General features: G+C 25.7%; 1 protein-coding gene across 2 annotated transcripts; it reads left to right on the top strand.

The window, feature by feature from the left end:
* Window positions 1-10: 10 nt before the first annotated feature.
* LOC126910396 (zinc finger protein ZFP2-like) lies at window positions 11-13616 on the top strand. Of its 2 annotated transcripts, none has more exons than XM_050692947.1 (10): window positions 11-160; window positions 2699-2942; window positions 2991-3143; window positions 3603-3679; window positions 4433-4723; window positions 4794-4950; window positions 8195-8304; window positions 8409-8550; window positions 8692-9379; window positions 12861-13616. In XM_050692947.1, the coding sequence occupies exons 2-10, from the start codon at window positions 2702-2704 to the stop codon at window positions 13033-13035; spliced, it is 2034 nt and encodes a 677-aa protein (XP_050548904.1). In that variant the 5' UTR covers window positions 11-160; window positions 2699-2701; the 3' UTR covers window positions 13036-13616. The 2 variants fall into 2 exon arrangements, with proteins under 2 accessions (XP_050548904.1, XP_050548905.1); XM_050692948.1 differs by having other exon boundaries at window positions 3006-3143; window positions 12861-13613.
* Window positions 13617-16396: the final 2780 nt, after the last annotated feature.

Raw genomic sequence — 16396 nt, 5'->3', positions numbered from 1 at the left:
GTAGTCGTAAAAACAGGACTTCTAATCGCTACATTTCACGTTGTTTTACCGTCTACAGATTTGATATTAGATAACTTATTTCGAATATTATTTTCCGCATACGGAAATCATTTCAAAATTTTTAATAATTCAGTTACAAATTAAAAATTTGAACATTATTGTAAGTATTCAATTTTAAATATTTAAATTGAGGCCTGTCGTATAGGCAATGTATTTAATGACGTTGTTTACTTTTAATAACACCCGTGTTTGATATGTTGCATGCTAATAAACCCTAAAGTAAATTCTAGTTTTATTATTGAAGCGTCTTTTAAAATTTGTATAAATCGTCAATGTAAATTTTTTTAAATGACTGTATTTTTTAATTTTTTTTATAAAATTCTTAAAATATTTTTTTGTTAAAATAGTGAATTCACTAATGATAGTAATAAGTGATACGATTTGTATATTATAGTGGTTTTATGATAACTCATCAATCATTTATATGTTTTAAAAATAGTTATATACGAGTATTAAATTATCTTTTTTTTGTGATTTAGTTAAATTAAATTGTATATTAATGCATTGATAAATGCTTCATAAATAAAGGTTACTTGTAACTATTTGATAAATAGTTTTATAACTTACTAAAAAAAATTAGATGAACCTTCTATTGAAATTTATAAATACCAAAAAAGTATAAATTTATTCATAGTCTATCCCAAAAGTTCTGGAAATAAAGCAATAATGAAATGTGATGAAAAAGAAAACGATATAAAATATAAACTATTTTAAGTAGTCTTCTCCCACTTCAATGCAATGAAGAAATCATGTTTTGAAGTCTTACATGGCCTACTAAAGCATTTCTTCTGTTTTTAAATTGTTTATTAGAACATTCTAAATGTTTTAAATACTCTTGAATATATCTTCTTTCAACTTCAATATGAGCCTTGAAATCTCAAAACCATCTGGAATGTTTTAATTTGGCAAATATGGTGGGTGGTAAATAGTTAAAACGCTTTTATCTACCAGAAACTGTTGGTTGAAAATAGTCATTTATGCAGTTGCATTGTTGTACAAGATAAGAAAATTGTGATTTTAAAACTTTTCAGAACTCTGACAATATGTTTCAAAAGTCATTCTTAATTGCTTTTGTAAAATTTATTAGTCACTAAAGTACCCTGTGGCATGATTTCTTTATAAACGACTTCTTGAAGATCATTATAAAGAGTTAGTTTTTTCATGGTGTTTTAGAAAAGTGATCACTTATGTGATTATTAACCACACTCTTCTAAACGTCAATATATTGACGGAATTTCTCATAAACAGCTTTTTCTTCAAATACGGTTTATTTTATGGTTTCTTTAACATTTTTCATGGATAAACTAGATTAGAAATGAAAATTACATTGTTTAATTTAATTGCTCACCAAAAATTTTTAACCAATCAGCAATGAATATATCTTCTGAAATTACTGTTGACCTGTGAAAGATATATGTAAAAAGTTGGAACTTAGAATAGGCATTTACAAAGAATGCTTATGTTATTATTTAGAATTTCATTCAAATCATGCCATTCGTATTATTTCAATAGCTTCATTCAGAGAACTTTTAGGACATATTGTGTATATTAACTAAATTATAAATATATTAGCTTCGATGCGAAGCTGAGAAGGTATTAATTTTACTATGATGTGTTTTTTTTTTTTTTTTTATGTCTGTTGCCACTTTTTTGTTTGATGTATATTTACCTTAATATTTTTTGTTGGTTGAATTCTACAGTTATGGTGAAAAGTTTAATGCACTTAAACCCTTGCTTCTTGAAACAATTCTCCCATTATATTCGGTGTCTTCTTAAAGGTATTTTCCTGTTAGATACTCGTGTGAAACCACCTTTATCGATGTTAAAGATTTCCTTCATATATGACTTGCTCATTCTATGCCTTCTGTTTATTTCATTTACTATATTCAATCTATTAAGTAAGTCATATAGCTCATTATGTCTGTCTCACACCATTATTCCATTTATAGGTCAAGACATATTTTTTTAATATTTTTCTTTTAAAATCTCTCAGTATTTCTTTCACTCCAATACTGTGCTCCATAAAATAACATTGACCTTATCAGTGTAATGTATAATTAGACTTAGCTTTACTGAGAGTGTCCTTACCTTAAATATACAAAATTAGTTAAATATTCAATTATGCCACTTTTCAACGTCATATTACTTCTGGATTTATCCAAATGGAACTTTCTACCAGTAGGAACTCAGGGCACCGGGCTTGCTATAACTGTAGTAATTAAAATATCCCTTGAAGAAGTTACTGTTGAATACATTTTTCTTAATATATTTTAAATATTTCATAAAGCCATTAATGACCTGTATATAATCAAAAAATTAACAAATCATTCTTAAAATTTAAATTTATAATAAAATCTATAAAAACAATTTTTTTTTTTGAATTTTCATATCTATGTGATATATTTTCTATAGCCTGATAAAATATTTACCACAAATCTACATGTGGATATAGTTTTCAGTAGATCTTTGTAAAAACAATTGTAAACAATAGATGTTTGTGAGAACAAAAATAGTTTCAGGGGAAGTTTTTAAATGCATTTAAAATATGGTTCTAAATTCATTTTTATAAATAAATATAGTAATATAAAGTAGAGTAAAACGTATGTATTCAATAAAAAATATTTCATTCTAATTTTAGATCATGGAAAAAACTCCTAAAAAAAGGGGTCGACCTCGTGTACTTAAGGTAGAAACCAGAAGTCCAGATCCTGAAAATTTAGAAGAAATATTACAAGAAATAGATGAAGAATCTATAGGGGATTATGATTATGTTCCTAATGGTATCACTGATTTTGTTGTAATAAAAAATAACAAAAAAAAAATTAATAACAATGAAGATATTTACGACTTTGATGTTGAAAAAGAAGATGGACCCGTTAAAAGTTAGTATGATTATAAATAATTGGAATTCATTTCATTTTATATAAAAGCAATATTTGTTCAAGAAAATGGAGACCAAGAAAACAAATTGGGAACTGAGTTTACTGAATATGCTTGTGATATATGTACACGATCGTTTAAAACTATACCCGGTCTCAAACGTCACAAAGCTTCACATGACCGAAAACAACAAGAAGCTAATGGTAAAAAAATATTTATACATATAAATAATTGTTTGTTAACAAAAGTCTATGTTATTTTTAAGAAAAAAATAACTTTACAACTTTTTATAATTTGTCACCATAATTATTATTTTGAATAAGTAGCACTATTTTAAAGTAAATGCAAAAAAACTTTGTTGAAAATATAAATTATCTTATTTATTTTTAAAATATAAAATAAAACTCTAACATAAGCCTTTTTAACAAAATTATTTTATAAGTATTTAAATTGCCCCCAAAATATAAGATATTTCACTTTTATAAATAATTAAAAATTATTTATCCTATTTCATCTTATTTTAAAATAAAAACATATGTTTAATTGTGCATGAGAGTTTTTATTTTGGAAAAAAAAATTGAAGCTTTTAGTAGATCATTTAGAAGGTTTATCAGTTAAACCTGTTCAATACTATTTATATTTAAATAAATTTTAAATTTTAGAGACTGTAACTGAAAATATTAAGAAAGAAGTAAAAAGTTGTGACTGTTGTGGGGAAGATTTAGCAACAGCTCATATGGTACGTAAAACTTAAAATCAAGAAATTTCTATTTTACATTAAATTTAAAGAACTAACTATTTTTGTAACAATGAATAGAACAGAAGGGTATTTTCAAGTGATAAAATATCTAGAATTTCATATGTTTTAACTAGGACTGTTAAGGTTCTTGAGTCTCTTAAAAAATTTCAAGAATTAGGTATCTTTCAAGTATCAGGATTGTGACAATTTTTCCTGATTAACATCTAATTTAGCTGTTACCAAAATAATGGCTATTTTATTTACTTTTATACTGTAAAAACTTATAATATATACTTTTACAACTATTACAAATGATGTTCATTATTTGACATTCATGTTAATGTAATATATTTCTTTTTAATTAACATATTTGTTTTTAATGTTTTGTGCCCCAAAAATTCATAAAATGTTATGTAATGTGATAATATAATATTTTTTCGACGAGGAAAATTATTATTAGCTTTCCAGTTAGATTAAAAAAGATTTTAACTCTTATTTATGTAATACTATTTTCATAATTAAAACAAAAAGACAAAAGATAAACTCTACTAAGTATTGTTAATATTATATTTTTATACTAACTTCCTCTCTAAAAGCCATTGCATGTACTAGAAAAGATTGAAAAACCTACATAGCTAAGCATAATGGAATTTAATTTTATTACTCGCACATCAAAGCATGTTGTGGTTTCTATGGGCTATGTAGATTACATTAAATACATAAATTCTTTTAACATGATTATTTTATTTATAGAATGGAGAATTTGAATGCTTTGACTGTGGAAACTTCTTTAAATTAAAAGCTAATATGGAACGTCATCAATTAATGGTTCATTGCAACGATGATATATTAAATTGCCCAACTTGTGAATTTAGCTGTACTGATAAAGAAACATTATCTCAACATTTATATTCACATGCTGGTACATCTAAACCTTTTTCATGTCCTGTTTGTTTTACATCATTCAGCAGAAAATATCATCTTGTTCGTCATAATATGCAAACTGGTTGTGATGGTTCTGAAAAACCAAAATTTCCTTGTCAAGTAAGTTTTTTAGCATAAATAAACTGTATGTAACAGTAGTTAGTAGTTTAAAAGAATAATTTTTTCATAGGTCTGTGGTAAAATTTTCAATCGTAAAGATAATCTTCGAGAACATCTCCGTGCTCATGCTGGACAAACAAAAAAGAAGCGTACTTACAATTGTGAATACTGTAACAAAGAGTTTGTTGGTTCAGCACTTCTCACGGTACACCGAAGAAGTCACTTGGGTATGGTTATTTTAATATTTATTTCGGTATTATAGCATTTTAAGTAGTATGAAATTCCTGGAAATATAATAGCTAAATGATATGATAGTTAAATAAAAAATTAAATGCTGAACATTCTATATTAACATTTAAGATAGTCTTAATTGATTTTATATTAAACATGTCAAACTTTTGAATCTGATTTTGAAATAATTTAAACACTGGAGAGAATACCATTTTATTAACCTAATACATTTTCTGCTGCTATACTTGAAAGTTTAAATACTTTTTGAACAAACTATTATAGAGCTAGTGAATTTAATGAATGGACTTCAGAACAAAAAGATAATTTATTTAACAGGACATAGCATTATCATCTTCTATGGTCATTTTTAAAGGCAAAATGTATCAGCTAAATAAGATGATTTAGAATAAGTTTTATGTTAAAAATTTGTACCAATGGCTCAAACTCATAATTAATTGTGCTTGCAAAATGTAATTATGTATCACCCTGATAATAGGTAACTTCTTTTATAAATGACACTGATAATTTGTCCAAACCCAAAGATCATATGATGTTAAAATTCATATATATATATATATATATATATATGTAATATAATGATATGCTTATATCCTAAAAACAAATTTATTTAAAATCTATATAATCATTTTTATTATAACGCAAACGTATATTACTTGACCAATGCGGATTGTTGTAACTTTGACTTAATTTTTTTGTTTATTATAATTAGCATAGCCATTATTTTTAATTAAAAGATTAATTTTTAAAATTTAGGTAACATAATTCAATTGTAAAATTTTATCTTATATACTTTCCTTTGTAAATTATTTTTTAATAGTATCATTATGGACCTTTTATTATTTTAAGCGTTTCATTATATTATGTACTATTTCATATTTCAATTCACAAACATCTCAGTATCTATACATTAATAATTAAATTTTCAGTATTATTAATAAAAGAAGTTACTGATTATTGGAAAGATATTTAACTTTTGCAAGTATAATTCTAAATATTTGAGTTTGAGCTGTTGGTTAAAATTTTAATAGTAAGGCCTTTTCTAGATCATCCCATTTAGCTAATGGCAAGACTGGTAGTATGTTGCGTAAGTCACTTTTTTTATATAAAAATCGGCTTACATCAAATCATTGTTAATTAAATTTTTTTTTTTATTGATTTTAAACTTGTCTAAAATATATGTAGAACTTATTATGTGGAATTCAATAATTGTTACTAAATTTATCACCTTAACTGTTAATATTTATCAATCATAACTCAATAAATCATAATTACTTTAAATGTTATAATATTATTAGCTTGTTTATCACTATAATTCCAATTAAATAAGTTACTATATATTATAATAATTATATTTTTGGGCTGACTCAAGTAGTTGGGATTAAGGTGAGAGAAAGGAAAAAGAACACTTATTATTATTATAAAACTGTACAAAAATTTATATAAATAGGTTTTACTCAGTAAGGTGATGACTTTATTACATATTTAATTGTTACTGTTGAGTTGTTATCAAATGTAAAACATTTTGTTGAAGTTTTGGTTATTTTTTAAAAATTAATACCAGCTATTAAAAAATTGATTTGCCTCTGCTTTTTGGTCTTGGTACAATTATTACTGGACTACTGTGTTGTACAACAGTAATACAAAGAGCCAAAAGAGTCAGATATTTACTAATAAAACAACTGATGCATCATCTTCAAATACTATTAAAATATTTTGTTTCAAATGTTTATCAACCTGAATTAATTTTATTGAATAAAAATTATTTGATTATTACAAAATCAGTATTTGAAATATATCTAATTAAGTTTTTATAATATATATATTTCGTATAATAAGTTAAAGCAACAAAATAATTATAAAAATAAAACACAAATAATTAATAAGAAATTAAAATGTCAAATAAATAGGTTAACATTGTAAATTAATTTGACTATTGGATATAATGATTATGACTAATGATTATATTATATTAGGACTAGAAAAGTGAATTCATGATAGCTAATTACCTCATTTTGTAAGAAACTTATTAGTTATGGTCCAAGGTTTTTATTGATTTGACTGTGTTTGCTTGTATTTCATTTGCGGTTCTTTTGAATTCATGTATAGAGCATTTAGTCAGTATATGATAAGGTATTATTTTTTATTCAATTTTAAGGTCATAAATGGGTTGTAGTATAATTTCCATTTGTGCATCAGTTGTTACACCTACAGTGACAGATTCGCAGATTATTTAGTTACCCATAGTTTTCTTAGCAGATCAAAGTCTAGCTGTTTGATTATTGGATTAGTGACTAGGTTATTTTCTAAAATCCAATCTTGATACCATTTAAAATTAGCTTTGAAATTTTCTCATAATTTGTTTGCAGTTACCCATGTTTTCTAAACTTACATCGAGGAGTCTCACTAATTTTGCCTAAATTCATATATATATCAATGTATTTAGCTATCTTGGTCCATTTCTAGTTGAGTGTCTGTTCCTTTCGTATCTTAGGTAAAGTGATATTGCCTAGTATTGGTAGCCATTTTAATGGGGTCAATTTTAACATTCTCCTATAATTTTCATTACTGAATTAAGTTGGGTATCCAGTTTGTTAGCACATGCACTATTCAACCAGGCAAGGGCACGGTATTATGTTGATTCAAGTAGAATTAGGTCATCGTTTATAGTAGTTCTATAAATTGTGTTTCTTTAAAGAAAAAGTAGAATTATTGACAAGTGTATTTTGTAAAATTATGAGAAAATGAATTTATTACATAAATTTATTTTTAATACATACATTAAAATCGAGTTTTTTATTTAAGTTTTAAATATCATTTATTTTATAATGTAAATATATTAAATATGTTATTTAATATATTACATTTTATTTTAGGTTAAATTTTAATTTTTAATTTTTTTCCTAGAAGGTGTTAATATAAAAAATGTTTATATAAAGCTACAATATATTTAATTACTCTTAAGTATAATAATTATTAAAAAAAGCTATTTTGAAAATATTAAAATCTCTTTCAAATAGCTTTTCTGTATTTATCTGATTTCTATTCTGAAAATTCTAATAATTGTGCATTATGTACAATAGATATTTAAAATATACTAATAATTTGTTACTTTACTTCATGCTCATCATTTTAAGATGTAGGATATAAATCAAAGGTAAATTACTGAGTTTCATATTTTATTTAACCTTAATATATTTTAATTTAATTTCAACTTAACAGGATATCGACCATATCAATGTGACTTATGTCCAAAGAGATTTCCATCAAGTGGAGCCATGAAGAAACATCGTAGAATACATACTGGTGAACGTCCTTATGAGTGCCAACAGGTATAACCACTAAAACACAAAAATTTGATTTACAATAGATTTTGCCTATAAAAATAAATCTTTATTGACAAAAAAAAACTGATAACAATTTGATTATTGCCTAGTGTTTTGCTAAATTTGCGGCCAAAGAGACATTGAATCGACATATTAAAACCCACACTGCACTTAAACCTCATTCATGTTCATTTTGTGGAAAAACCTTCATTCAAATTTCGCAACTTAGAGCTCATTTGTTTCATCATACAGGTATTTAACCTAATTAATGTTATACTTATTTCATTATGCACATTGATTTATTAATCTTTGATTTCCAAAAATTATTTGAAATAAAATAAAAACTTTTTATTAAAAATAAAATCAACCATTTATATAATTCTAATTTACTAGGTGAAAATGGTTTTACTTGTGATACCTGTGGAAAATCTTTTAACAGACGTTCTCGTTTAACATTACATATAAGATATGTACATGAAGGTGCTGAACCATTTATGTGTAAAGTTTGTAATAAAGCTCTTCTTAGAAAAGAAGATGTACAAAGACATCATATTGTTCATTCTGGAATAAAAGCACATGCTTGTCCTATTTGTGAAAAAAGATTTGCCATGAAATCTTCATTGAAAATTCATTTATTAACTCATACCAAAGAACCTCCACGAGCTTGTGACGAATGTGGAAGAGCATTTATTCGTCAAGATTGTTTGTTACGTCACATGCGTTCCAAACATAGAGATATGTTAGCTGAAATTATGGCAGATGCTGAAAAAAAAAAACTGGAAGCTCAGCTTTTAGGAATGGTTAAAAATGATGTTGAGACAAAATTAAGTGATTTCATTAAAAACGGTGAAACCATTGAAAATGATGACATACATGACGAAGATGATGACAATGATAATGATAATGGAAGTATTGATGAATTAGCATCAAATAGTAATAGCTCCTCAAGTAATATATCAAGTAATAACACATTAGCTGATTCTTTAATGGAATTACTTACTGTTCTTGTGGATGAAAGTACATTGAAAGAGTTTGGGTGGCCGAATACTACAGTTGATCATTTAATAGAATCTGTAATAAAGTAAGTAGATCAATATATGATGTAAATACTGTAGTTTTAGTTGTTAGAGAGGTAGGCAAAAACTGTTCATGCACTAAGATCTGTAGGTCCATTATGCATACCTCTTACTAGATAATATTAATTTGGTTTCTTCACATAAGTGTTTTCACCAATGTATTGTTACCATTATTTGTATACCTAACTCTATATGTTTGTACTTTGGGTCAAGAAGGGCCTATTTACAATAATAATAAAAAATTTCTATGTTCAAATAACTACTATAAAAAATTAAGTATCTAAGTAATATATATGATGTGATTTCCATCTCAGCTTACCATCTAGAAAAATACCTAAATATTATACCTCTGATTTAAAGCCAATTTCTTGTCCATTCAAAGTAAGTGTGGTGAGACTGCCAAATCCTGTTCTCCTGGTAAACAAAACATCTACTTTTTTTGGATAGACAGCTAAGTTATATTTACTACACATGTGTATAATGTGCAGTCTTAGCAGTGTCAAGTATATAATTGTGCCTAAGAAATTACCCACAACTACTATAGCTAGTTATCTGCATAGGCTTTTGTATAACAATATTTGTCTAAAACTAGATGCCATAGCAAAGGAGATAAAACTCCTCCAACATTCAAAATTACTTTGGTTTCATTGAATTTTCCCAAATTTAAGGGTTCTTTAAGCATGATTTCTATCCACTTCATAATAATAAATGGTTCTATTCTATGCTGTTTTGCAAGTTCATACATAACATTAAAAGGTGTATTATCAAAAGTATCATCGATGTCCAGTAATATGCATGCATACAGTTTTTCCGCTATAGCTTTCTCTACTTTGGTAGTTAAATTATGTAAAGCTATGTCAGTAGATTTCCTTGTTTGATACACATGTAAGTTGTTATGTAGAAGGATTTTCTTTAAATGCCTTTTTTTTATGTACCTATCAATACATTTTTCTATAGTTTAAAAAAGAAATGAAGCGAGTCTAAGGATTTTGCTTTATAGTAGTTAGTACAGTTAGGTTTAAGTAAAAACACTACCCTGACCTTTTGCCAGCTCTTAGATTGATAACTATAGGCTAGACATGCTCTAAATATGTTGCAGAGATAAGGACTATTAAATTCGATAAATTAGATTATACTTCTTGTGGAAGTGCCGGAAATATTTTGTTACAGTCTGCATCTTTAAAACCATTTATTATTCACCTTATACCACTTTAAGTTATTACTATCCTTGTTAACTGCCATTCGGTACGGACCACATATTTGTCTTGTATTTTATTTAGCTGTTCTCTGTTATAAATATCAGAGCCAGGAATTAAATCTAGACTGTATGTTCAACAGACCTTATAATGTCTCATCATGTTTGTGAACATATTGTCTGGCAATAGTATTGATTCAATGATTTTGTCCGGTCCATTTCTTAGTGATTGTAAATGCATTAATATCTCATCTCTTTGATTAATGTCACTGCTCCTCCATATAGTATGGTGGACATTTATATCCATACTTAGGATAAGTTCTAATTTTTCATTTTTACAATAATTAAGTAGTGCTAATAGGTTCCTACCTATGTCTGAGAATTCATATGGTGGTAAGTAGTCGGAGGCTTTTTTAGTTTTAGTTATTAGTGATGTGGACATAATGCCAATTTCCTCAGACCTATTGGTCCATTATGCACATCTCATACCGAATTATCTTGATTCGGTTTACACACCTAAGTGTTATCACTGAACTATTATTACATTATCATTGTATAATGATGGATTATCAAGTCACCCCTTGTGGATGACCTAAGAGTCCTGTCTTTCTAGTGAAATTAAATATATCTATGGCTCTTAGGTTTTTGATATCTTATATCAGATTAATAATAATATATATTAATTATATATATAATGTCTTATATGTAGCCTCTGGATATCTGATATCCAGAGGCTACTATAACATTTTTACCATAATAATAGTCAGTTTTTTGCAAATTAAGCAACTAGCTGGTTTTTATTTTATTATTAACTAAAATACAGGACCTTAGTTTATCTGACTACTGGTAAATCAGTTTAAAACTCTTTAAAATTAGTCTAATCCTGCTATTTGTAAGTATATTTTATGCCTTTCAAATAGGGTCCTTAGCCATACACTACTAGTCCCTTTAATGTAAAACAAATTTATTTGTGTGAATTCTATTATACTGTCATAAATTCAGAAAAACTTGTGTTAATATTTATATAAATACTATAATGTTATAATTTGTAATTTGACGCCAATTATCGAGAGATATACTAAATTCTGAAAGTCTGACACTTTTATATATATCTTAAGTTAAAGTTAATGTAATATACTTTATTATGCAAAAAAAAAAATTTCGGACTTTATCTTATCTTCATGATGAAAACAGACATCAAACTTAATAAAAAAAATACGATTTTTGTAAAAAAATTCTTTTTTATATTTTTAACTTTATAATGCTATAACTTTTTTAAAAATGTATGGATCGATATAATTCTCTTTTTTATAGATGCATGATATCATTACCTTTTATTTGGTATATTTTTTTTATAAATCTGACTTTTTACCTGCCTACAGGGGGGGATTCAAAATGACAACTTTTTCACAAAAAATTTACTTTTTCAACTTAAATTTTGAAAGTGTTCCGGAAAGTCTGACACTTTTATATATATCTTAAATTAAAGCTTATGTAATTTACTTTACTATGCAAAAAAAAAATTTCAGACTTTATTTTGCCTTTATGGTGAAAATGGCTACCAAATGCTATTATTGTGTGAAAATTCTCAATTTTATTTTTTTCATTTTTAACTTTATAATACTATAATATATTGAAAAGTGTATGGATCAACATAATATTTTTATGAGAAATAATATTTTTTAATAATCCCTTTTTTATTCGACATACTTTATCTTAATTAAGATATTAATAATGAACTAGTAGATCATGTAGCTTTTGGAATAATCCACCAATTTTTTAAAGTTAAACACTATCTAAAGATTTGCATCGAAGCGTTATTTTTTTTTTTGTGATTTTAATCACTGTCGGATATCATAATACTTGATCCAACTATGCCACGTCACCACTGTGCCGCGACCCCCCTGTGCTGGGTTTTTTTATACATCAAATACTTCAAATATAATCTCTGGTAATTCAGCAATATTTTATAGTTTAATTTTAGTGTGTTTCCGTGTATCATTGTATTATCAAGCCACAATTATTGCAATAAAATTAAACCATTATTTTAATAAATTACAATTGAAAGAATACTATTCCTTGTAAAACTCTATCTATATATATATATAGTCTAAGTTCAATTTTTTTTTTTTTTTATAGGACAATAGGCTTCCATAGCAAAGATTATTAGCTTATTTGCTTTGCTTTATCATCTAAATGTAATTTTTTTGTCTGTCATTCAAAAAATTCATTTTAGCTTAATACAATTCACTGTGTCAAATTGTATTTATTGTTATTTTTTGTTTGTATAGAAGATGTGGTCATATGCCAATTGCACCAGAAAATGCTTCTTATATGTCAAGACTTAGAGATAATTCAAAACAACTATTTTCGATCATTATTGATGACTCAGCAATCCAAACACTCCTTAGTAATCAAACTATTGAAGAAGTTATTGAACATGTATTAAAATTGGCTAAAGCTTAATTGTTTTACTATTTGGTTTTATGACTTTTTTTCTATATTAAGTTTAATTTTAATGAGGTTCAACAGAGTTGAATTTCAATGTTATCCAAATTGAACATGGATTTAAACCATATTTAGTTAACTATTATTCTCCTCAAACATGTTATTTAAATTCTCTTATATAAGTGCTTATTACGGTTTAAGTTTATCTTATTCCAATTTAGTTATGACTTAAGTTCGACACATTATAGTTAGAATATTTTTTAAGTAAAACTAGGCAATAAAACTGGTCAAGATTTCATTAGCTATATGTTAAGCTATATATCCCAGCTGTAAAATAATACCTTAAATTTTTTATATTATTAAATGGAAATTAATATTATTTTTACAAATCTTAATAATATTTTCTTATGAAATTGTAAACATTTGATGTTATATACTCTATATTATATAAGTCAAGTGTTAACTATATAAATATTAAAATATTTTATAACTATTTAAAAGATATATCATTAAAATTACATTACATATTAATAAAAATATAATTTTCATTGTATATTTTTCTCAGTTAATATGTTTCTCTGCTTAGTAATGAGAAGAATTAGCAATTAGAGTTACAGGGTTGTAAAAAAATTATATAATTACATTTATATTATTTAGAAATATATAATTTATGTATCATTAAATGAAATTTTACTGTGTATTTTATTTTATACATTATCACTGACTTGACAATAACTGGCATTTGATAAAATTTTCAGGTTAGATTAAAAACTAATTTATATACACTCTTATTATGAGATTATAAAATGTAAAATGTCGATTAACGTTAAGAAAAATTATTATTTTTTTTTTTTAATTAATTTAAAATATTCTATATTCTATCACTAAAGTTGTTTTTCAGAAAAATTGAAGTAATTAATAATATCCTATATAAAATAATATTCTTGTTGATATATATCCCCAATCATACTATTATTCAAAAAAATAAGTGACAAACAGATGAGTGTTATTTTTAAATTGAAGACAAATTTTATTTATAAATATACTATAGTTAAATTTAACACTCTATCTTAATAAAATATTGAAAATTCAAAAATTTCAAGACTATGTTTTTTATATTCATAACATAGTATAATTAGGGTATTTTTTTTTTTTTTATATCTTCACCTAGTAAATATTAGCTTCGATGCGAAGCTAAGAAGGTATTGGTTTTACTAGGACTCTTTAAAATTAGTCTAATCCTGCTATTTGTAAGTATATTTTATGCCTTTCAAATAGGGTCCTTAGCCATACACTACTAGTCCCTTTAATGTAAAACAAATTTATTTGTGTGAATTCTATTATACTGTCATATATTCAGAAAAACTTGTGTTAATATTTTTATAAATACTATAATGTTATAATTTGTAATTTGACGCCAATTATCGAGAGGTATACTAATTAAAATGAAAACAAAACAAATAACTTATAATTTTATTTTAATATCATATTTATTATTAACATATAGCTAATTATTATTTAATTTTTTTAACAATAATGGTTCTTTGTTTAGCTGCTTTTCACAAAAAATTAATTTTCTAATGTCAACCTCAAATTTTTAGCTTCGATACGAAGCTGAGAAGGTATTGGTTTTACTAAGATGTGTTTTTTTTTGTGTCTGTTACCACTTTTTCTCAGCTCTCACCGAACCGATTTCTTTCAATGATACGTCAAAAGATCACAAATCGTATCTAATCGAAGACATTACCCTCAAAAATTGAAAAAAATTCCGTCATTCCCCGTAAATGGGGGAAACCTCCAAAAAAAATTACAAATTTAAAATTCGCTAATTTTCGAAATTTTTTTTACTAAAAACTGCAATAACTTATTCAAAAATGAACATATCATTATAATTTTTTTTTTTTTTATAGATGCATGATATCATTACCTTTTATTTGGTATATTTTTTTTATAAATTTGACCATAGACCTGCCCACAGGGGGGGATTTATAATGACAACTTTTTCACAAAAAATTAATTTTTTAACTTGACTTTTGAAAATGTTCCGAAAAGTCTGACACTTTTATATATATCTTAAATTAAAGATAATATAATATACTTTATTATGAAAAAAAAAAATTTGATCTCTGGACTTGTCTTCGTAGTGAAAATGGCTACCAAATGCTATTTTTGTGTAAAAATTCTCGATTTTATTTTTTACATTTTTAACTTTATAATGCTATAACTTATTGAAAAGTGTATGGATCAACATAATTTTTTTATGAGAAATAACATTTTTTAATAATCCCCTTTTCATTAAGGATATTAATAAGGAAATAGCAGATCATGTAGCTCTTGGAATAATCCACCAATTTTTTAAAATTAAACACTATCTAAAGATTTGCATCGAAGCGTTTTTTAACACGCTTATATTAGTTTCACCTGAAAAAAAAACTGGAAGCTCAGCTTTTAGGAATGGTTAAAAATGATGTTGAGACAAATAAGATATATATAGAAAATAAGTAAGGACTTAAAGCAGAACCTTGATGCACTCTTACTCTTACCTGAAAACCTTCTGTTACTCCTCCCACACTTTTTACCCTGGTACAAGTGCCATCATATATATCCTCTACTATTTTAATATATCTTTTTGATACTTCTTTTCTCATTAATACCCACTTGAAAACCTATCTTAGGATTCTATCACATGCTTTCCCCAAATTTATAAATACCATACACAACTTTTTCTTCTTTTCCCTATACTTTTCTATTAGTTGTTTTACACAAAATAATGGCACTATTGTTGACTTACCAGGCATACATCCAAACTGGTTTTTAGATACAGACGTCTCATTTTTTTATTCTCTTATCTGTTACCTATTCTCAAATTTTCATACTATGACTCATAAGGTTTATGCCTCTATAATTTCCACACTCCTGTATGTCACCTTTACCTTTAAATATCGGCACCACAATACTATTCCTCCATTCATTTGAAATTTTCCCTTCTAATAAGATTTTATTAAAAAAATCCTTTAACCACCTTATGTCAACACCGCCTAATATTTTCCATACTTCTACTGGCACTTCATCTAGCCCTACTGCTTTATTCTATTTCATTGATGCCACAGCCTCCCATACCTTTTTCTCACTAATTAAATCTACCATTCCCTCGAGTTACATAGACTCAAATAAACTAACAAATTTATTTTTTCAGGAGTTAAATTTAAAAAATGAACAGGGTCGATTACAAACAAATCAAATGAAACTCTGTTATATAAAGTGATTGATTTATCATGAACCATTCGATTACTTACAAAATTACAATATTAAAAAAAAATATTGATTTCTTTTAATTGCATAGATTTTTTAATTTATCATCTAATTACTTTTTGGAATC

This window comes from Daktulosphaira vitifoliae, unplaced genomic scaffold (assembly GCF_025091365.1).
Source record: "Daktulosphaira vitifoliae isolate Bord-2020 unplaced genomic scaffold, ASM2509136v1 Scaffold_1, whole genome shotgun sequence".
In the NCBI taxonomy this organism is placed as follows: Eukaryota; Metazoa; Arthropoda; class Insecta; order Hemiptera; family Phylloxeridae; genus Daktulosphaira; species Daktulosphaira vitifoliae.
Note: the sequence above shows the minus strand (reverse complement) of the source record. Positions and strands in the feature narration are given on the sequence as shown.

Excerpts from the sequence above, each read along its gene's own strand:
- LOC126910396 (XM_050692947.1), top strand. The coding sequence starts at position 2,702 with ATGGAAAAAACTCCTAAAAAAAGGGGTCGACCTCGTGTACTTAAGGTA. Across the intron at positions 3,680-4,432 it reads ATTTAGCAACAGCTCATATG|AATGGAGAATTTGAATGCTT; the intron begins GTACGTAAAACT and ends TTTTATTTATAG. Across the intron at positions 8,551-8,691 it reads TCATTTGTTTCATCATACAG|GTGAAAATGGTTTTACTTGT; the intron begins GTATTTAACCTA and ends CTAATTTACTAG.